The 22,412-nt window shown below is 47.1% G+C and overlaps 1 protein-coding gene across 1 annotated transcript; it reads right to left on the minus strand.

The window, feature by feature from the left end:
* Positions 1-1,281: 1,281 nt before the first annotated feature.
* Positions 1,282-21,231, minus strand: LOC144118966 (degenerin deg-1-like). The gene is made up of 11 exons (XM_077651728.1): positions 21,065-21,231; positions 20,791-20,848; positions 19,332-19,468; positions 17,046-17,146; positions 16,780-16,940; positions 15,440-15,538; positions 12,631-12,778; positions 9,720-9,792; positions 5,216-5,281; positions 3,371-3,443; positions 1,282-1,413 (listed from the first exon to the last, which is right to left on the minus strand). Exons 1-11 carry the CDS (start codon positions 21,229-21,231, stop codon positions 1,282-1,284), a joined length of 1,215 nt encoding a protein of 404 aa, XP_077507854.1.
* Positions 21,232-22,412: the final 1,181 nt, after the last annotated feature.

A 22,412-nucleotide genomic window follows, 5' to 3' on the forward strand; every position in this document is an offset into this window, starting at 1 on the left:
CCAGGTACAAAATGGTGACAGTAGACGATGAATTGATGCAAGAATGCGTTAATGTTTTGCACACTACCTGTGCTATAAACCGTATTCCGAATTTCTAAAAGGCTAGCTATCTTTTGCATGTTCTTCCACCACAGTGTTCCTGTTTGCATATAGGTGCAAGATGAAAACTGAAAGTTAATTTTTGTAGTTAGTTTTTTTAATGGTGCGCATCCGTATTTTACAGCCGCCTAGCCCATAAATGCTGCACACCAAGAATTACCTCCTTTCGGTTTTCTTTTTAAATGATATCTGACGGCCAACGGAGCAGGGGGAAGTCGCATCAAGTAAGTAAAAATCCTCCATTTCGCGTGTAGCATTTGGGAGATCGCAAGTCACGGATGGGAAGCGTGAAAATTGCCTTCACTCACGCTTGGCAAGCGTTATGGCACCCCGTGAGTCATGCTTAGGAAGCGTGATTTTTCAGCGTGGAAGCACACCACGCTTAGAGCAAGCGTGCAAAAATTGACACTCACGCTTTCTAAGCGTGAAAATTTTTTCAGCGATATGGCGCCTTACCATTTCCGTTGGACATCAGCACCACTCGTGCTGAAGGGGCGAGGCTTCTCTGTCATTCACTCATCACCATCCCACCTCTGGAGCCTCTGTGCACAGGCAAGCTCCGCCGCCTGTCCGAATTAACCCAAGCGCGGCCAGATTTATTCGAATTAGTGAGACTTTCATGATGATGATAGTAGCTTTTTATGGCGCAACCGCAGCTTCGGCCAAAGATCGCCATGGCACAATGTGTTTCGCTCTACTCAAGGTGGGGTCGAATGCCCATTTTCCCAGGCATCTCACCCTAAAGAAGCCGAATACGAGGGCACGGTAAGCTTGTCCCACTGGATAGCCGGTGCACCCGGTGGCGCTGGGATCGTACCCTGCACCTCCCGCATGCGAGACGGATGCTCAAACAACTTGGCCACCGCTGCGGTGGTTAACGAGAACTAAACGCCTCAGAGTACATACATATGACGGGACCAGTCGGAGTGTACGAATTATTCAGTTTTGCGAATTAACGGGGTTTTGCTGTATTTGCAAAATGAATAGTGAAGGAATGGCTATTCTTAAGACACGACACTTAAATATAGGAATGAGCAAAGAGGAATCGTGCGGAGTTCTAAATTAGCGAAGGATGGTGTGCGCTTTTAGGTTTGAAGGGACCTAAATATTGACATCACGGGAAGAAATAAATAGAAATTTGGTTTGATGGAGCAGCCACCGAGAAGCGTGAGTGACTGGAGCCTACGGGCGTTCTGTCGACGATGGCCAGTGTGCGGGGCAGAAGCGCTTGTGAGCCTGCAAGGCCACGGTGGCGAGCGACAGTCCCAGCCAGATGCCCAGGTATCCGCTCAGGTAGCCCAAGACCTCCACCCGCTGCACGCGCGAGAGGAGTGCCGAGAAATCAGGGACGTGTGCAACAATTAGGCTCTCCAGAAAGAAAAGCCTAGGCGGACGTTCCGCGCGCGCAGGAAGAATCTTTTACATCGGTGTTACGTGTACATTCGAGGCTTAGAATAGCTTTCAGACTCGAGGCAGCCAGCCAAACTCCCTGCTTCCAAGCACGTTAGAATGGCCAGCGGGTTTATTTCTGGCTTTTTTTGCGAGAAGTTCATGCACCAGTAACTAGCAAACAAATGGCCATATCTTGAGCTGTGCTTGCCCGAAGGAATACTACCATAACATTGAAAAAAAAAGCAAAGGTGTGGGAGTTAACTAGTCGGGCAGTATGAGACAAAATTTCAAGGGCCACGAGGCGGAACAATGGTAGGAGGCGACGCTTGGCGAGTGTAGGTATAGAGTTTCTCGGTCTGCGCCGGCGCGTGTCTGAGGTCGCGGTGCAATGCCTCAAAACGTACAACATCGCTACCTAACCCAACGACCCCGTGGTCTCACCACGTTCCTGGCTCGCGAACTTGGTAAATTTTTTCTTGCGGCACAGTGTCTCTTATCCACTACCTAGCCAGCTATGGCGTGCATGGCAGAGACATTGCCCGGCTCCCCATCGCCCCACATATACCATTGTTTGCCGCCAAGAGCCGTTTGAAACTGGATTTTCCCGCCATTTTAACATTACGCCGCCTGCTCCCGGCAAAACCGGTTGAAACAAGATTTTCTTGCCCTTTGAACATCATGCCAACTTTTCGCGCCAAAGCTGAGAATACACCCACTATACCATCTCTTAACCCATGTTTGATGGGATAACTGCCGAATTTTGGGAGTGGACCAATTGGAAAATGTTTTGGAGGTGAACCAACTGCCAAATTTGGGGGATGGGACAAATAGCAAAATTTTTAGGGTGAGCTAATTTCTAAATTTGGGGGTGAGTCAAGTGGGAATTGTTTTGGAAGTGGGTAAGTGCCAAATGTTAGGGGTGGACCAAGTGTCAAATCTTGGTGGTGGGCCAATGGCAAATTTTGGGGCTGGGCCAACTATGACATTTTGGTGGTCCAACTGCCAAATTCTGGTGGGTATATAATAATAATTGGTTTTTTGGGGGAAAGGAAATGGCGCAGTATCTGTCTCATATATCGTTGGACACTTGAACCGCGCCGTATGGGAAGGGATAAGGGAGGGAGTGAAAGAAGAAAGGAAGAAATAGGTGCCGTAGTGGAGGGCTCCGGATTAATTTCGACCACCTGGGGATCTTTAACGTGCACTGACAACGCACAGCACACGGGCGCCATGGCGTTTTTCCTCCATAAAAAGCGCACACAAATTCGAATTTTTGGTGTATGCTAAGTTCCCAATTTTGTGGGTGGGCCAACTGAAAATTGCCACATTTTGGGGGTCCTTCGGAATTTCAAATTTGACGGTGCTCTCTGGTTCGTATGGTCTCACGTGACCCTCATGACGTCATCCCAGAAATGACCAATCAGAGAATTTAGTGATGGGGAAACCTGGTGGCTTTTGCTAGACGACAACCTAAACGCTATCGCATTAAAAAATGCACACAGAAATCGTGTCTGTTGTGCACATTTTCGGTAGTCTTGCATGTGCGAGTGCAGAGTTTTATGCTTCTTCAGGGTTCATCAAGCTCGCGAACCCTATGCCAGACAGAATTAGCAGTAGAAGAAAGGTGGTGACATTAATTGTGAGGAGACAAACAAAATGGTCTCATTACATATTTTCGTACGTGCAAAAGGAGCCGCCTAGTATTTGAAGCTTGCTGCAAAACCAGACGCAGCATGCCTGCGCACTTGTCCCTGAATGAATTGCCGGCTACTGATGGGCCAGGATACGAAGCTCTGGAATTTGTACGCAGCAACTATAATAGCTACTATTCAGGGGCCTGTCGCATGCTCCGGCAACAAGCGACCATGTATGTACTTACAGTGATCACGGGCACGTACTGGACCACTTGCTGCACATCGGAACTGAACTTCACTTCGAGGCCGACGCTGTTCCTGAAAGTGTTCACCTGCTCATTCTTCACGTTTGGTTTGCATGCGGGCTTATTTAAAAGCCTCATTATTTGCTCCCCCTACTACAGACAATGGCTTATTGTTCTATTTTTTCACAACCAAATGCTGGACAGGGGTAGAACCTAAAAGAGTTGGTATCACTTGTTTCTCATTTAGCCGTGTAATGCCCAGGCACTGGAAGCGTCGCATAAAAGTTATGAACTCCCAATATATCGTCACTAATGGTGCCTTCATTGCAATAATGCAAAGAAGTGAGATATTTATTAAGAAAAATAATTGGAGCATAATTAAGGTGGGCTATTATTAATGAATTCTCATTGTAAAAAAATGCGGGAAAATTGAACGTGCATGCAGTAAATCAAGAGCGAAATTCAATACGGATTCACCGCCTGCCAATGAAGCATTATGACCAAAGGAATTTTGGGATGTTTTGACGTTAGGGTTAGCATTTGAGTGAATTAGGAGGCCTTCTGCACCTCTCTGTGCTAACACTTCGCCATTTATTTGATAAATATGTTGCAAAAAACAGTTTCTGCAATTATGTTAGCAATTAATCAAGTTGTACGAGCTGAAATGAAAATAATTCACATTTTTACTCTTCATATCACATGTTATACTCGCAGCATTAGAGGCTAACGGAGATTGGAATGTCAGTGAACGGAGAGTTCTTGCGGGAGGAACGGATACAGAATGAGCGAAAAGAGGCGACATGTGTTTCACAGGAATTCCCTCTTTAAGAGCTGCAGGATGGAAGACAGCACTGAACTGAATATGGACATTCAGGCAGGCCATGCTCTTAGCAGTGATTCGACGCATATTAAATCAGCCTAATAATTGAAATAATTTTTGTGGTGGATGCATCGCCGCTACTGGGCACGTGGACAGACAGCGCCCAGAAAAACGGGTCCGCTTGTCCAAATATAAAAAGTTTTTCCTTTCAGTCATACATTTCTTCATATCTGGGAAATATTCCAAAGTTAGCCAGCTGGAGATCTCTGTTGCTGTCACTCAGAGTGGATGCCATTGGAACTTTCTGTTGGAGCGACATAAAATAAGGCACTTAAGCGTTTCATATGCTCGCAGTATTGAGCGGGGGATTGCGACTGCTTCAAAACGGTGACTGGCAAACCACGAGTGCGCCTGTGCCTCCTTTGGAGGATATGGGCATGAAGCATCAAGAAATTCACGGGGCATGCTTCTATGACCTCCGGCCATCGATGTGTAGCACTTTCGACCTTTTTGTTTCCTTATTAGGCATTGTCTTTGTTTAGTTCACTCGCGCTGTATACACGTTATCTCGATACACTAACTCTACGCTGTGTACTATCGCGCTAAGTGCGACCTGCGATAGGCGCAGGCAGTTTCACATTGCAGTTTGATCTTCATAGAAAGAATGCGTTGTGTTTATTCCGTAGATTTTATTTCGGGATCACAAAGCCACAGAAGAATGAGGAGGAACTTACTGCACCCGCAAGGAACTTTATAACTTACATTTTTTCAACTGGTGAGTGAAAACAGTGTTAGTAATTAGAAAACTAGATTAAGCCTTGGGTTAAAGTTGGAACGAAGATAGAGAAAAATGAGAACTGATAGTTTTTTGTGGAGATTTATGTCCGAGTTTAATCTTTACTTTCGATCTGAAGGCACTAAATTTCTGCAGACGTCGCTCGAAATTGATATTGCGCGTACGTTTTCCCTCAGTAGTCTCCATATCGACAAAGAGAACAAGTGGGTAAAAGATGTTGAATGCTTACTTTCGGTCATGCTTAAAGCCGCCTTCCTCGGTGATTCCTGAGAGCTTCACGTCGTACACTATTTCCCTGAAAAGGAAATTAACGTTACTAAGTTCATTCGTGGGTAAACAAAGAGGAAGAGGTATTTGGGCGAGCAGATTCTATAAAGAAGCAAAGTTGGCACAAGGCACGGCAGGTGCGCTTTTGAAAGAAGGAAACGCGACAGTACTGACAGCGTCCTATGTAAAGTATACCAGGAGTTCACGTCTTTTTCTTTCTTTCTTCCTTTCTTTCTTTCCTTCTTTCTTCCTTCCTTCCTTTCTTTCTTTCTTTTATTTCTTCCTTCCTTTCTTTCTCTCTTTCTTTCTTCCTTTCTTTCTTTCTTCCTTTCTTTCTTTCTTTCTTTCTTTTTTTCTTTCTTTCTTTCTTTCTTTCTTTCTTTCTTTCTTTCTTTCTTTCTTTCTTTCTTTCTTTCTTTCTTTCTTTCTGACGTGCTGTTGCGCTGAAACACTGCCTCCAAGTTACAGCTTGCAATCAGCATTGGCTAATGTTGGTGCGTCATTGAACGAAATACAGAAAAGCGGTGGAACAGTTGCGTCATGGTAGTGCATCACAACAGATTCGAACCGGAACTGGAACTTGCGGATCTCATCCGGACCTAAGTAACGCGATAAAAAGTGACGAAGGAGTGAACTGTGTGCGCTAGGGAGTCGGCGAGTGAGGACGCAGCACGGTCTGGCGTTTATATTTCAAACCGCTTGAGAACACTTTTTTGGTTGTAACGCTTTTTAGGAGTGCGATATTCGCGTTTCCCGTACACCATTCCGAACAGCTTAATTTCTAAGATGGTCGCAGACTACGGATAAATGAAAAATTGTGACATTTACCTACAACAGTTCGAATTAGCCTTTTGACCCTTAACGTCCGGAGGCCCGAATTTGCGACATATCGGTTGTAATTCGTGTACTCATTAATACATGAAGCTTACACAGAAATTTAATGGCCTTATGGAGCAGCGGTAGAGATGCAACCATTTAAATTAATGACCCAGGAGGAGCAACTTCAAACAGAACGCTGTAAGCCAAATCCCGCCAGTACATTTCTTTGACAGCGTTATTTATTGCCGCTGGGCATAAGGGAAGTAGGGAAGAAAACAGAAAGAAAAGATAAAGTGTGTGGGTGTTAAATGAAGGGGAAAAAGTGGGCCGATGTAATGAAGGCGAAGAGAGAGCGATGGTGTGGCCCCTGCGTCCAAGCAATATATGAGGACGGGTTGTCCGGCTGGAGACCCGCTGCTGCCAGGTGGCAAATTCTGGTTGGCTTCAGCGCCAGGCAAACCCACAAGTGGTGAATGTCAGCCTCAGTATCTTGCGATTTGCAGACTGGAGCCCTTAGGCGGGGATATAAGTGGCGAAATTGAGGCCACGTCCGAGTTACGGCAGAAGTGAGGGCAACCCCGACCCGGATCCTCAGGAGCACAACCTCCTCTGCACGGGTAAGACCGCGGGGGAGGGTTATCGCACACGAAGGGACCAGAGCACGTGTGCGGCACCAGAGGTGTTCCTTTCTTTTGAGAAGGAGGGTAGCATTGCCCATGCTGAGGAATTGAGACATTGATGTCAGTAGGGTCGCCAAGTGGGTTGCAGATTCTGCATAGCTTTGTGAATTCAGCAGGTCGCGTGGGACCCACTCAATTCGAACGGCTTGCGGGATGCGAGCCGCGAGGCGATCTATATTGTGGCAGATTTCTGGGCTGCGGCTGACGCTTGAAGGGCGTCAGTGCGGATGATAATGTGGGCTGTAGGGAGCAAGGTAACTGCGACTACAGAGCGAAGCACATCTTGTATAGCAACCAGCTCAACACAGAAGGAAGAAGGAGGTTTCGCGAATCGAAACCTGGCCGTCTTGTTAAGTGCAGGCTTGCAGGGCCAGTAAACTGAAGTCGTTTCACAGCCCTGGATTCTGGCATCTACATATATAATGATTGAGCCGTGGGGTAGGTGGATATCTTGTTCCGCGATTCGCTCGCATAGGAACGATGCCGCATAAGGTGAGGTTGGGCGACGTAGATCGGCAGGTTTATTGTCGCTCAGCTGCACAAAGTCCCATGGAGGAAGAACTGAGGGCAACAGCGACTGTATAGTGCGGGATGAAGCAAAGGTCCGTAGTGCTCGCGGTGAATGCAAAAGGGTGGCCTTAAGGCTACGAGCATCACGGCGCTGTTGCGCAAGCTCATCAAGGGTATTTAGGTGAGCATTTTCTTGAAGTGCCACGATCGGCGTGATGCGTGGAAGGCAAGTGATAGCTCTCATCGCCTCTTGATTGACGGCTTCCAGACGATCCCACTGAGCTCTGGTTAAGTGTTGGAACTGTTCTTGGTAAATGAGGCGCGGTTGCAAAACCGCTTTCACCAAATGTCGTGCGACATGGGAGCGAGCGCCGCCAGTTTTGGGAGCAATACGTCTGATTAGGCCCAAAGTCTGCAACGCCTGCTTTTTAGCCTGAAAAAGCCAGGCAGTACCCGTTCCCGACTGATGTACCGACAAACCCAGAATTTCCTATGTCGAATATTCTTAAGTGGGGTTCCAGATAGTTGGAGACGGATTGGCCTAGCAGCGAGTTTACGGCGTCCCCAGTGGGTGGCCACTGACGTTAACATAGTTTTGCTCACAGAAAGCTGTAGGCCGACAGACATAGCATAATTGGCGGTAATATCTAAGGCTGATTGTAGGGCCGCCGCTTGAGTTAGCAGGTCATGGTGAATGCTCCATACCGTGATATCATCGGCGTACATTATGAATTTGGCGTCAGAGGCATCATGTAACCGCCATGCAAGAGGAATAAAGGCAATATTGAATAGCGTTGTTGACAGTACCGAGCCTTAAGGCACACCGCGAACAGATACGAATGATCCTATGGAGTCACCACTGAGGCCTATGGCAAATCGTCGGCTTTCATGGAAGAATTTTATAAAATGGCATACTCGAAGAGTGAAATGCAGCATGTCATTAGGATGGAAAATGGCAGCATGACTTATATTATCGCAAGCCTTTTCGATATCCATGGCGATGACGGTACATACACTGTGGCTGCGAGTTGATGGGCAATATTCGAACTTGCGACGCCAAGACAGCCGAACCATCTTCAGTGCCGATGAATGGACGGAAGTCAATTTGGGCTGGGTGGTAGAAACCGTGGTGCTCCAGGCATCACGATAGTCGTGTGGTTAACATTTTCTCTGTCAGCTTGCACAGCGCTGATTTTAGAGAAATAGGCCGGAAGTTGCCAAGGTCCGTCGGTGGCTACCCTGCTTTTGGAATTGGGATCACAGTGGCAAATTTCCAGGTCTCAGGAACAGAGCCGTTTGGCCATATTGTGTTAATGGTGTTGAGAAGTTGAGGGAGGACGGCACAAATCATGATCTTGTGCACCTCATATTGAATGGCATCGGGACCGGGTGATGTCTTTCGTTTAGCCTCATTTATTGCTGCAAGCAACTCAGGCATGGTAAAAGGATACGCAATACTCTCAGCATCTTGTGCGGATGGCAGTTTATCTACGTGAGCTGGAATACCTGCCAAGTTAGAAGTGGAAGCTGAAGGCGGCAACACATCATATTTGGAAAGAATTTCCGTGCCGCTTCTCCGGCGGAATCATCCGGAGACAAGTTAGCTGCGATGCAGGCGGTGCTAGCTGCGTCGGGGTGACGGTGACGGTGACCGCCACCACCATCCCAATACCCCTGTCTCCTTGAAGGTTGCCTACCAGTAGAAACCAGGCGAAACCTTCCCTTTTCGCCGAATAATTTGCTGATTTCATCGTCGTCATCATCATCATCATCATCATAATCATCATCATCATCATCCTTACTACACCCACTACAGGGCAAAGACCTCTCCCATGTCTCTCCAATTAACCATATCTTTTGCCATCTGCATCCACCTTTTGCCTGCAAACTTCTTGATCTAATCCGTCCACCTAACCTTCTGCCGCCCCCTGCTACGCTTACTTTCTCTTGGAATCCACTCCGTTACCCTGAAGGACCAGCGGGTAATGGAGTGGATTCCAAGAGAAAGTAAGCGTAGCAGGGGGCGGCAGAAGGTTAGGTTGGTCGCTAATTAGTGGCATTGGGCACTCGCTCCAGTATCTGTTGAAGAAAATATATTGAGAGTAATTCCGCTGGATCATTAAGCTGCTACGACTCCAGTAGACTAATGGACGTGGGCTTTGTCAGAAAACGTAACAATAGCTAACTACAGCAGGACCTCAATTCGATGAGCAAGGCACGAATTCTTGTTGTTGCTACGATAAAAGAGAGATTCTCGAGACTCCAAAATGCAAAGCAAACAAATACAACTGCATCTTGCCGTGCTGCAGTCCCAATAAAGAAACAAATTGCTAACGACTCTGACGTCAAATGAGGCCTGCTGCGCGGGAAGCGCTCTACAGGATGCTCGTCGCTTCTCGTCGCTTCGTGAAGAAATGCTGAAGCTTCAATGAGCGGCAAGTAAAAACAAGCACTCACTCGCAGGGCAAGCCGCAGCGGCGTTCGCAGCTCGTGTACGCTCCACTTGCGTTCAGAGCGTGGAAGCAGGCGCCTGGGATTGGAAAAAAAATGTGCAACAGAAAATAGGGCTGAGACTTGAACAGCAGCCAGTTTTGAATTCTCGTAATCAGACAAACCGAGCCTGAACAAAAGAAGCACACAAAATGCAGATACGTGCGACAGCTTTACATGCGTCGTCGTTACTCTGAACAAGAGGTCACGAAGTGCACGAGGGGTACTGTGCTTCGATTACATTTTTCGTTGCAAGATCTCGGCGCTACTGGTGGCTGCAGACTACCGCGAATCCTGTTTTGCCGCGTTTTGAAGCAGGGGTGTTTTTATGGGTGACTTTGGTGGGGGTGGTTGAGGACAGATAGAGGGGAGTCCCAGCTGTCCATACAATGCATTTCTTGGAATTTTGTCGTCGAAAAATTGGGGCGTTTCTTCATTTAATTTAAATGAAAATTACTCGTTGACGTGGGTGCGGCCTCCGCACCATTTTCCCCCATATAATTCGACCACTGTTTGGGGGCAGCAAAGCGATACGCAGTGCTGCATATCGTCCGGGATACTTTTATGGTAAACGCTTTATTAGAGAGTGTACAATTTAAAAAAAAATAGCAATTCAAGAGTATATTTAATAGATACAGGAAAAAAAAGTTTACTCTCGAAAGAAAGCTGAAAGAAAGAAAACGGTGACGTTTCGGTGCTCGAACTTGTGCTTTGTTTACGAATGGAACGAAATGTAAGGGCAGGTGCTTTGTATGGGGACGAGGCTTCACAAGAATCATATGTATACCTCTGGGAGAGTGCCTTATCGCATGCGGTGTTGATCGAATGTGCAGCGACTGCATGAGCAAGCGCGTTGATAATTAATTAGCCAGGGAAGTTACACGAGCTGTACCTAAGTTAAGAACATTAAAGGCATCACTGAGGTCTGCATGGCAGCTCTGATGATGCATTTGAAGCCGTGTTGCCGTTGACGACGTCCACTGATGCTGACACTTCTTTTCAAATTTAAGATTTCGCCTATAGTGTCGCAAACACGGCACGGTGTCTTGTAGACAATGCCTGGATAGTTTACCTTCGTTACTTCGGCCCTATAGTAAACTTGCAAGACGTGTAAAAGCGCACCGATCCTTGTACGCGTACACGTACACGGTTTTTCCAAGAAAAAACCATTGTCGAGGCGCTTCCTCAGAGTCGCTGCTTTTTAAAACAGCGCCACATACTATAAATCGGATTCGAGGCAACCTCCCGGAGACTTGCATGCGATCATAACGAAACATCGTCGCCATATAAAGCATTAGCCTTAACATTTCGTTTTCCTTGTGAACAGGGCGTGCCTATACGCGTGGCGAAACTTCGATGTTTTTTTCCGCTTTTTTTTGTCATGTGCATGCTTTTCCAAACGCTATCTGTTTTACACGTCAGACAAGCTTCAAACGAGCCCTGGATTAAATTTCATCTTCAATGCTCGGAAGTGTAGTCGAATATATTGCGCTGATCAGTTGCTTATATTAAAAAAAGGGAGTCGCAAGGAGAGTCCACCTTTTTTGTGGCGGAAGAAGCCCGTCCTTTGCTCATCACCAGATCATTCAGAATTATTTAAAGCATGGACGAATGAAAGACAAGGTACTGCAGAGCGACAGCTGACTTCACTGCGGTCGTACAGCGATTTTAGAAATTAGAGCGATAACATGACCGACAACAAACGATATTGCAAGCAGACAGCGCGCTCTCTCCCACAATCGTCAACGGAAGCGGGAAAAATTACGTGATCACTGAGGCATCCTCATTGGAGGATTGCGTAAGCAGAGACGCCTCTTCGCCCCTCTTTGCCTAAATTAATCATGTTCCATCATTCCCCATGTTGAGTTTTCAAAGTTGGCGCCACGATTCGTTTTCAAATTTGGCGTCACGTTTTGCTCCGTCCTCACTTTTGGTTTTTCAAATTTTGCGCCACGCTTTAGCTCCGACCACTTCCGGTGTTTTCAAATTTGTCGCCACTTTGCTCTAGCACTACCCACTATTTGGACATTTTGGGTATAATTAATGACTTAATTAACCCACCTTAACCACTTCGCTTACACGCGGCACGTTTGAGGGCGCTAACATCGCGACGTTGGAAGGCAGGCACGTGATAAATTCTAAATGTCGGGGGATCTATGTCAAGCTAAAAAAAAGTAGTAGTAGTAGTGGTTTTATTAAATAATAAAAAGGCAGGAAAATATTTTTGCTAGCCCAGGCACCTGCCATCGATACTGAAGCACCTGAGCTGGGGCAGCGGAAGTAAAGGATAGCAGGCAGAATGTAGAAATGAAATGAAAGAGATGAGGGGAAGGAAGAGAGGATAGGGGGAGAGGTAAAATACACAAACTATTTACAGAAGAAGGCATGTGTACAGGTTGTGCGCGTGGTTAGTTCAAGATAGAGCAATAAAAACACACGCGCACAGCACTATGTTGACTACAGTTGGAGCGGCGCGTCCTGTGGTTAATCGTCCAAGGTAAAAACTGCCAAGTGTACATTGAAGATAAGATCTAAAATGTGCATTTATCAACCCGCCCCGGAAATTTTAAAATGAAAATTTTGCGCTAAATTAGACGATAAAAGGTTAGCTATTAAGCTTTGTTAATTAGCAAATTAGACACATTTAAACATACGCTTACCTAGTCAAGACAAAAGTCATTGTGGGAGTCTAAAAAAATTGAAGAATAACGTGTCCCTGCCCGTAAGCAAGACAGCTGCCCGCAGCCTAGCGCCAGTGAAATCTTCGTAAGCTGCCGATAGCTTTTTTTTTCTCTTAAAGCTTGGTACCACTTGGCTGAACCGCAGTCTTCCTAAGGTCAACTTCGTGCAGGTCCTGAAAGCCGCCAAACGCGCGCACCTGACTCCTGCAGCTGGCAGTTGGTCCATCCCACGGCGCCCGCGAACTCGTGCTGGGGACGCACGCAGCCGCACCGCTCTCGCTCCAGCTCCATGCTGCAGTGCTGCATGCACGACTGCCCGTCCGGGCGCCATATATACGCGCTGCTCTCTCGCACAAAGACACACGCAACGTACACATAACATGTCGCGGGGTGTTTTAATAGTCCATGTAGCTAAGTGCCCCCTGTTGGAAGACTTGAGCGCCAGAGAACCAGAAGGCTCGCCTTTCTTCCCGTACCGTTGCTCTCTGACAGGCTCCTCGCGCTCCTCGTAACGTCAGTCGCGTGCGAGTCCCAACCATAAACACGGCGATCGTGGCTCCCCCTATACTGCCTGCAGCATTGTGGTGGTTTGTGCTGTGCAGCTTGCGCCCTATATTCTCGTGCGAATATATTAGGCCCGCGATGAGACATCAAACTGCCTTATCTTCATTTCTTTCGCCGTGTAACCGCAATGACGCTTATGCAGCTCGATCCGTTTTGCGTTGGCTAAATCAATGCACGTGCGTGGCTCTGGCCGAAGTTTGGTGCCTGCATACTGTATCGGCATCGATGTGACCTATGTGAGCAGTGCCTTCTGTGGCGCGCATCATCGACCACTGAGATTCTCGTGGTGCATTCTATTATAATTTGGTGTTATTCAAAAGGCGCGAGCGGCGAGTTGCATAATATGAATATGTGGCCATGAAAGTTGCGCAGTATCGTGTTTCTCTTGGCGCTGCACATTTTAACATTTTAAGTTCTTTTTAGAAGTTCGATTGTCATTGAAGAAGATGCTTTCTTCGGTTTGGTAGGATAATTAAATATTCAACCATCGCAAAAACATGGAGGTTTATAGCTGGCCGTTATAAATTATTGGAGGTTTATAGGTGGCCATCATAGGGGTATCAATTCTTAGATTTTCAGAAATGTACTCCTTGTCGCAAGTCGCACAAACGAAGTAAAACCAAGTGAGCGACAGCGGCAATGAGGTAGACTACGGAAAAATGGGAGTCACCGAGAAAGGGGCGCAGTCTTCACTTCGTCCCGCCCACAGCTATGCTGACGCGGCAAATGCGAATGCTATTTATGTGGGGCGCGGAGTGGTCGCTAATGTGGCCTGCATGATCACTTGATCCACAAGGGCCTGACCAGTGGAGAGGTGCAGTGTTGTTACTTCATCTCTCTAGACAGTAGGAGAAAAATCTGGGTGCTTTTGTTTGCCTTTAATTCATTTTACATGCCGCAACCTCACCAGTGGAGAGGTACAGCGGTTGTTACTTCATCTCTCTAGAAGGTAGGAGAAAAATCTGGGTGCTTTTGCTTGCCCTTAATTCATTTTACAAGCCGCCACATACAGATTTAACTTTTCGTGCACAATGGCAGAATCTGGGATAGACTTTGCCCCAGTATAAGTATTATTGCAGTGAAGCACTCTTGCCGTGTTGCGATAATTATCGAGGAGCTGTACTAAAGAAGGATCCAATTGTCTATCTTCCATTTCGGATCTATTTGTTCCTCTGCCACTGGTCACTGTTGTTCGGTGACGTAGCTGCGGCTTTCAGGCGTCCATAGGAAGCGTCCGAACTAGTGGCTCATTGGCGACCGGACCTCGCCTTTGGCTGCATGTTGCAGGCAGTGCTTAACCATCGACGTTGGGATGCCACCTTGTGATTTGTGCGATTGGCCGCTTGCTGCTTTCATCTGATGCTGGGGTCACGTTGACGCCAATAAAAAAAATGGGAAATGCATATTCATTTCAACTTGTAAAATACGGCCCTTGTACTTGGTGATTTCTCAGTGGGGAGGATACGATTATTTTAGAGCCTCTGGATTTCCATTTAGGGCGCATTTAAATGTGTTTACTGTGACATAAATTACACCAATAAATTTTGGCTTAGAGGCAGAACGCTTTAGTCGGAGCGTGGCGTGGCAAGAGGGAGGATAATTGGGAGTCTTAGAATAGGGGGACCCTAGAGGTAAGGGGGATAGGGGAATAGCGTCCCGCCTGTGCGCATGCGCAGAACAGTAACCCGAGGGGCGTTATTGTTCGGTACATGCGCACTGCCGGGCTTTATTATCCTATCCCCATTATCCGATATGGGCCCCATGTTCTAAAACTGCCTAATCTCTCTCCGGCCGAAATGTGGTCAGCCTCGCTTAAACGGTCAAATTTTTCCTACACCTTAGCTCTCTAACAGTCAGGCATAGAATCGCACCCCCCCCCCCCACACACACACACGCACACGCACACGCACGCACGCACGCACGCACGCACACACACACACACACACACACACACACACACACACACACACACACACACACACACACACACACACACACACACACACACACACACACACACACACACACACACACACACACACACACACACACACACACACACACACACACACACACACACACACACACACACACACACACACACACACACACACACACACACACACACACACACACACACACACACACACACACACACACACACACACACACACACACACACACACACACACACACACACACACACACACACACACACACACACACACACACACACACACACACACACACACACACACACACACACACACACACACACACACACACACACACACACACACACACACACACACACACACACACACACACACACACACACGCACACACACACACACGAAACAACTGCGTCCTATCCACCATCGCAGCGCGATGTCATTGAACGTCAAGTCAGGGGCCCATTATAGTCTCAGATAATTCACTCACGTCGTAGTTGAGGTACCCCTCGAAAGCAGGGTAGATGCCCCGGGCGATGTAGTCGGAGCATTTTGACTTGTATGGTGATGGTAGACGCTGGACGCGGCGCTGTTCAAACGGATCAAAGCGCCAGAAAAAGCGAAGAAGTAATCTGTCTGCTCTGTACAAACGTTAAAACGACCATGAAAATTTAAGTGCACATTATAAGGTAAAAAAAACACGATGCGTTTTTTCTTGAGTTGTATCGGCATTAAGGAGTTTGTATGGAGGCATGTAATTACTATCGCTGCATTAAAATTTCACTCAAGAGCCGCACCGAATTCAACGTCATGGGTGTCATTTCATGCACAGCGCCATGTTTGTTTTGTGCATTTTTCAAACCACTTCAAGCAGCTTTGAACTGTTAATAAACACGTTCCACTCGGACTGAAGCTGGCTAGTTTAGAGTGCCTGACAATATTGATAACATGGCTTTTTGTACAGAGCATACCTTCAAATTTCGCATCCACAAACGTCATGACATACTGCCGTCACGCATGAGGAACATTGCTTTTACAAAGTTAGCTATGAATTTCTCCAACGAGGCAGTCTTCCCTATAGCAGTTTCTCATGCGGTTCGTTACTATATTGACGCGATATAGGTTTCTCAACCGTCAATTTCTGAATGGTAGTCTCCGCATATGAGGCTGCAACGCACAGTCGCCCGACTTAGTCAAACAGTTGACACACAGCTCTTCTCCCGCCCTGTCACCCTGCCGTACCACTTCATTTCCTTCCCCTCGTCCCCTTTCCTTGAGTGCCTGACTATCGTCGGCGCATTTATAATACCAGCTCGCCGTCCTCCACCAGGCGCAGGATATCCTAAGCACTCGATCTGCACCCTTCATTAAATGAGTCTCTCTCTTGAAGAGATTATATTCGCAATTTATTCGGGTCAATTTACCTCTCTCTCATTTTTGTTTTTTGTTCAAATTTTTTTGGCTCGTGTCATATGAAGGGCGAAAAAGCTACCGTAACTGCCGTTGTAAGACACCAACTGCACATGAGCTTGCTACACCATGCATGACACGAATGCCTCACAGCGGCTTTGCAGCGGCAGCAGTGTTGCCAATAAAGTGTTAGCGGTGTGTTGAAACGTCCTATAGGCCCGAACTAAAGTTGACGAGTACGTTAGTTTTAGAGTTCAGCTCGGTTCGATGAGAGTGGCGCGCAGTTTGCATGGGCTTGTGCGTGAAATAACTAAGCCTCTTGTGTTGTGGCGGCCGATAAGCGTGTCGAGCACCGACGTGACCATGGTAAAATGAAATGACAGAAGGCGGGCAGGTGTACGCGAGATAAAACAGCGATACCTGACTGACGGCCACAGTGAGTAACTTCCCTGGCTGGAGCGCCACAGCGGTCAGCTTGTCAACGGGACAGGTGCGCGCTTGGTGCACGACAGTGGCCAAAGAGCCCGTGTCGAAAAACACCATGGTGTTTTGGGGGTCCCAGGAGGCGTACAGCTGAAGTTCTGTTAAAGTGATCGATTGATTACTTTCTAGACCGACCATCTGGTTGGACGATTGATTGATTGATAAAGTCAGTGAGAGAGAGAGAGAGAGTAACGTGGTCGCACCCCAGCTCCATGGCGAGGGGCACTGTCTGAAGTGCGAGTCGTTCCAGGCGTCCACCGTGTAGCACTGCTGGGTGGGTGGCCGGAAGTAGGTCCGCTTCAAGCTGCGCCCAAAACGCAAAAGTCAGATAGAGGTCCTGCAGCTTAGGCGTTCTCTGACAGTCTCCATGTCGCTAATTATGCCGCTACGCACGAGGAAGGCAAAGCGAATGCATCCCAGTGCAAGCGAAGTTAGCCGGTAGTCCAAGGTATAAGAATATGTAAAACTACAAGTAAAAACTTCCCGTATTCCCACCTCCTACTTTATAGATAACAACGTTGTCGAGCGTATTACGATATATAGATACCTAGGAATCAGTTTGCAAGCAGATCTAACAAGGCATTATCACATCCACAGCACTCGGGCATCTGCTGACCGTTCTTTCGGAATCATGAAACACAGACTAAAGCAAGCGCCTACGCACCTAAAAAACCTCGTTTTTAAGACCTCAAATTGACATGCGTGTGCCATCTGAGACCCGAGCGAAGACTACATTATACGTAGCATTGAATCCCTGCAAAACCGTGCCGCGCGTTTAATTTTTTTTTCAATTATTCCCCGCCTCCAGCGTTACATCTTTAAAAAGTCGTGCCGAATTAGAGCCCCTATCACTAAGGCAGAAACACGATCGTTTATCACTCTTTCGTAAACTTTGTTATCAAGATAGTTTGGGCGATGGCTTCTTTCAGTCGCGCGCTGTCATTTTGCCTCGCCGAGAACATCTTTAAAGAGTAAAGCGACCAACATGTCACTCGGCTCATTAGGCATAATCGTTTATACCCAGAGCTATAGTTGACTGGAATGAGCTACCATGAGATATTTCCTCAAACTTCACACCGATCAATTTCATGCAGTGCGGCGTACTCATAACAATGACTTCTCTATGCTTTTCAGGCTTCGTTATTCTTGTTCAGGACTACTCTAATACCTTTTGGCATCTCTTTCGATACTGTTCGGCAATTTTTCTCTTTTTGTGTAGGATTTCACTATTCTAAATTCCAGGCGTTTCAATTTTTACGCTTTATTCTCATCTTGTGCTATCTTGTTTTTTTGCGAACTTTAAACCCACTTCTAATATTGGCATATGCCTATTTTGTGGTGTTTTTTACTGCTGCTGCATTTTTCTCAGAGATTTTCATTTTTATGTTTTGTGTGCCCTACACCCCTTTTTATCAAAGGCCCTCTCCGAGAGGGCATTTAGGCTATTCGAATAAATAAACAAAAAATCAGAGCAGGTCTATATGCCTTAGTTAGCCTTTTCTAAGCATTTTCTTCTCTCTGGCTCCTCTTGCATGACCACTGCATGCAGGAGGAGTTCATCTTAGACAGCAACGCTAGGAGAACATTGTGGAACCGGTGGATGGAAACGAGGGGACAGCTGTTCAGCAGGTGGAAAATATAACTGCCTTGAATGGTGGCAGTTGTAGGCAAGGCTAGCATTCATGCTCAGCGGCTCACCGAGAATCCCCACGCGCCTTCCCAGCACACAGAGGAAGCACCGTGTGCGTCTGTGAACCTCTGTCTGTCTGTCTGCCTTAAACGACTGCCTTGTCTGTCTGTTTGTCTGCCATTGCCGACTAAAATCCTCTGATTTGGAATTTAATTTTTGATTCCGCTTGTGCTGATACCATATCTCCTTGATACCTGAGAGTAAATTGAGTCACCGATATTTTTCAGGCAATTAGTTTTATGCTAAGTTGAGTTCAAGTAAGGAACTATTATGAGAATATCTCTGTCTGCGTTTAGAACTTTCCACTTTCTGCTGGGAAATACCCAGTATAGAGAACGTTATAAAATTTCTTGTACCGCCCAATGAAATACATGTTTTGTTTTGTTTTGTTTTACCACCACCGCAAAACGGGATCGTACGGACTTCAACCTTTTAGAGGGCTGCTGAAGAAGAAGATAACGATACGCCATATACTAACCAGAGAGCAGCAGTGGTCCTTAAAGAAGCCGACAAGGCTTGTTACGACTCTTAGCCTTCTTCCTCTACCGCCGCGCCTGTGATTCCGTTGTACAATATATGGGAGAGATTTTCCATTGCCAGGCGTGAAATGGATATACGACCCCCACAGAAAAATAAGCGCGAGTGAAAATGAAGGACCTGCTAGGTGCTTCACGGTACTATACTTGTTTACACAAGTTTCCTCCGATGTATAAGTCGCGTTAGCAGATGCTGCAAGTGCGCTAAAGTCGTTGCCTTGGTAACTGACGATAACTAACGTAGACTGACCCCACACGCTCACCTGGACACACAGTCAAAAGGTTCGCATCGTGGGTCTTCTGAGGCGAAGCTGCATTGGAAGATTTCCTGTGGCAAGTAGGCGCCGTGGATTCGAAGGTCCGGAATGTACTGGGGGTGAAACACGCCGTACGTGATCGTCTGCAGGACACGGAAGGTTATATTAGCTGTCAGCGAGGTTACCGTGCAATGTTTTGAACGCCGTGCCATTCGTCATCCCCTTCCACCCGTTTCCTGCTACAACAGTGAGATATAATGTGGTCCCCAAAGGAAGGTAGTGGCGCTGCCATGCCTCATGTTCTGCACACTACTTGTGTGTCACTCGATAAGCTCACTGACGGACTATCAGTGCAGTTTCAAATACTTCGCGACGCAGAAAGAAAACAAAACTATTTCGTTTATCATCCCCACCTAGGACAAAGAGGGACAGCGATCGCTCATGTAGTTAAAACAAGAAAAAAAGGAAAGAAGAAGAGAATCGTTTTGTTGTTTCCATCGACGTATTACCAGTCATGTTGAGTGTTTCTGCCTGATAGTACTTTTTGTATTCGAGAGGGAATTTAAATAATTCGGAGAAAAATGAGTGTTTGAAATGCCCTAATTTCCAAGACATAGTAAGTTTTTAAATAAGTTGACAGTGACGTAATGCAGTTGCGCCACCGCCGCAGAAAAATGACAGCATCTTTTTGCCCCATATATTTTAGATCCTGGACCTCACGGCATAGGATTTCTGATTACTTGCATGACGGAACATCGGATGGGCACGCACGTTGCATCCGACGATGAGGTTCGTAATGCAATATACAGTTGTTGTCGTCAACAGCAACCCCTCATTCTCCTACGACGATATGCAGGAGTAGCACTTTTTTGGTAGTGCATCGAAGTCTGATGCGCTCTTAGTAAAGCGGCCGTTTGTAAACTTTCAGTTGTATGCAACATTTCTCAATTACATCGCCGTGCTAAAGGTTACAAACGAGGCTTATTAATCACTGCTCGTATTTTTATTAGCCGTAACATATTTACATGGGGTTTACCCTTTCTATTATTAACGAAGCTGATACTCATGAGCATCCCGATGTCCGTATTTTGTTGCTGCTTGCCGTTCATAGGTTATGAATGGCAACCAGAACACGACAAGAATAAGAGCAAGAACACTGACACATGCTGTGAAGGACTCATTCGGAAATCAGTGGAGCCATGCGAATTTCCTGTGACGAAGTATATCGCGATTCGCTCTCAGCAGTGTGAAAATGGCTTTCGTCTAGCAGCTGTCCGCATAGAGCACAAAAATCTTAACGTAGTACTGCCCCATGCTTAATTCAGAGGAACGTTTCAGCAGGCTACGAGTTTTGACGGCGTAATCAGGCAGGCTAAATTGCCATGTCTGGAATGGCTTGCTCGAAGCACCCTCTTGTTGCGAAATTCTCTCCATGCATAGTACTCGTGAAGACGATCTGACTCACCATGTCTTTTTTGGAGCATTTGCCGCGAGTGTAGTTGCACAGACGGTCAGTACTCATCCTGCGAAAAAAGCGGTGGGAAGAGCTTGCGTGCGACAAAAAGCGACTCATATCAGTGCATCATCTTTCTGCGCGCACATTTTGGCCCGTTCGCGTCCATGAAACACCCTCCCACGAGCGGCTGCAGGCGGCGTGTAATTTCGCCGCTCCGAAATAAATCAGTTGCGCTCTCACGCGCAAAGGTTTCGTTCCGCTAGCGGTGAGAATGGTAACCTACCAGTCGTCCAGGCACACCGTGACCGCCGGGAACTCGATGCCCATGCGGCTGACCTCCCACTGAACGACGCTGAAATCGTAGCGAAGGTAGCTGGTTATCACTCGCTGGCTCTGGTACAGGAAGCCGACGAGGCAGCCTATGGCCACCAGTGCTCCGGCCGGGCTCATGGCCAGCGAAAAGCTCAGCGACGCGTTTGCGGACAAAGCGATGGCCGGCAGTGCTGTGCCCCGCTTGACCTACTCGTGAGCGGGCGTTCAGTGCCGCCGCTTTATTAGCCGCACTCGTGAACAGCGACAAATCGATCGTTATCCCTAATTAGCAGTCGTCGCGAAACATACAGACGCGGCTCGTTTCAATTTGCGCCAGTAAATCGATACGTATAGTCGATATCCATGAGTTCAGGTCACACATACGAGAAATGAACGAGCTTTGTAGCAGATGGGCCGCATGACACGACCTTACGGCAGCCTTCCCTTTTGTTCTCTTTTTCTTTTTGGTGGGGAGTCTTTTCGTAATGCGGCCCAGAGAAGAGTCCTGTCGCACTCACGCACTAGTTAAAAATTCTGCACGCGGTACTATGGCCATTAAAGTTCCCACTAACGCTTGTCGAAAAGTCCCCCTTGAACTTCGCTAATGGTAGCTGGCGGTATCTTGCACGTAACTGTCGATGAACGAACATTAAGCAGTTTTGCCGGTTGCACAGCCAGTGCCTTATGTCGTTCTCCAGACGCCAAAAGGCGCGTACCAAACAGGGAGTATTCGCGGAATAAAATGAGGCGCAGCCTGGCTGATCAGTGTGCTTTGGAAAGAACAAGAACGCAGAAGACACACGTCATTGAAGTTAGGTTTATTGAAGCGAAAAGATTCACTGCGATAAGAAAAGCAGTCTTCGCACAGGCAGCATAAAGACCTTGAGCGACCTTCAGGCCAACCGAGGATAGCCGTGTATGACCGTATGTGGTACAGTTATGGTGTCGAACCTTTGACCCCTGACCTTGAATCATGACATTTATTTGACCTTTGACCACTGCCATTGGGTTGCCTGAAGAACATCTGATGGGGTGATGTGAAGCCACGTGATGTCATCCGATGGGGGTGTCGTAGGACTATGCGATAGCACGACATAGCCACGTGGTCGTGTGAGTATATTGTATCGATAGCTACATTACGGTAACATTTCGAGCCTTCAGCGTGGCGGTGCTGTGGCAGCGTGAATGCGCCGCAACGCTGTCACATGGTTGGTCACGTGGTGCGGAGCAATTGAGCAATTTCCACTCGGCCAGCTGTAGCTATCGCGTGACTCCAGATTTAACCAGAGCTAAACCTCCGCCAATTTTATAGAACGGCT

Source organism: Amblyomma americanum, chromosome 1, assembly GCF_052857255.1.
Source record: "Amblyomma americanum isolate KBUSLIRL-KWMA chromosome 1, ASM5285725v1, whole genome shotgun sequence".
Classification (NCBI taxonomy): domain Eukaryota; kingdom Metazoa; phylum Arthropoda; class Arachnida; order Ixodida; family Ixodidae; genus Amblyomma; species Amblyomma americanum.

What these genes read in the sequence shown, in the direction of transcription:
- LOC144118966 (XM_077651728.1), bottom strand. Translation starts at nt 21,231, where the DNA reads ATGAGCCCGGCCGGAGCACTGGTGGCCATAGGCTGCCTCGTCGGCTTC. An exon ending in AGGGGTACCTCAACTACGAC is followed by an intron (nt 12,779 to 15,439) that starts GTGAGTGAATTA and finishes TTTGTGCGAGAG; the next exon opens with AGCAGCGCGTATATATGGCG. An exon ending in GGCTTTAAGCATGACCGAAA is followed by an intron (nt 3,444 to 5,215) that starts GTAAGCATTCAA and finishes GAACACTTTCAG; the next exon opens with GAACAGCGTCGGCCTCGAAG.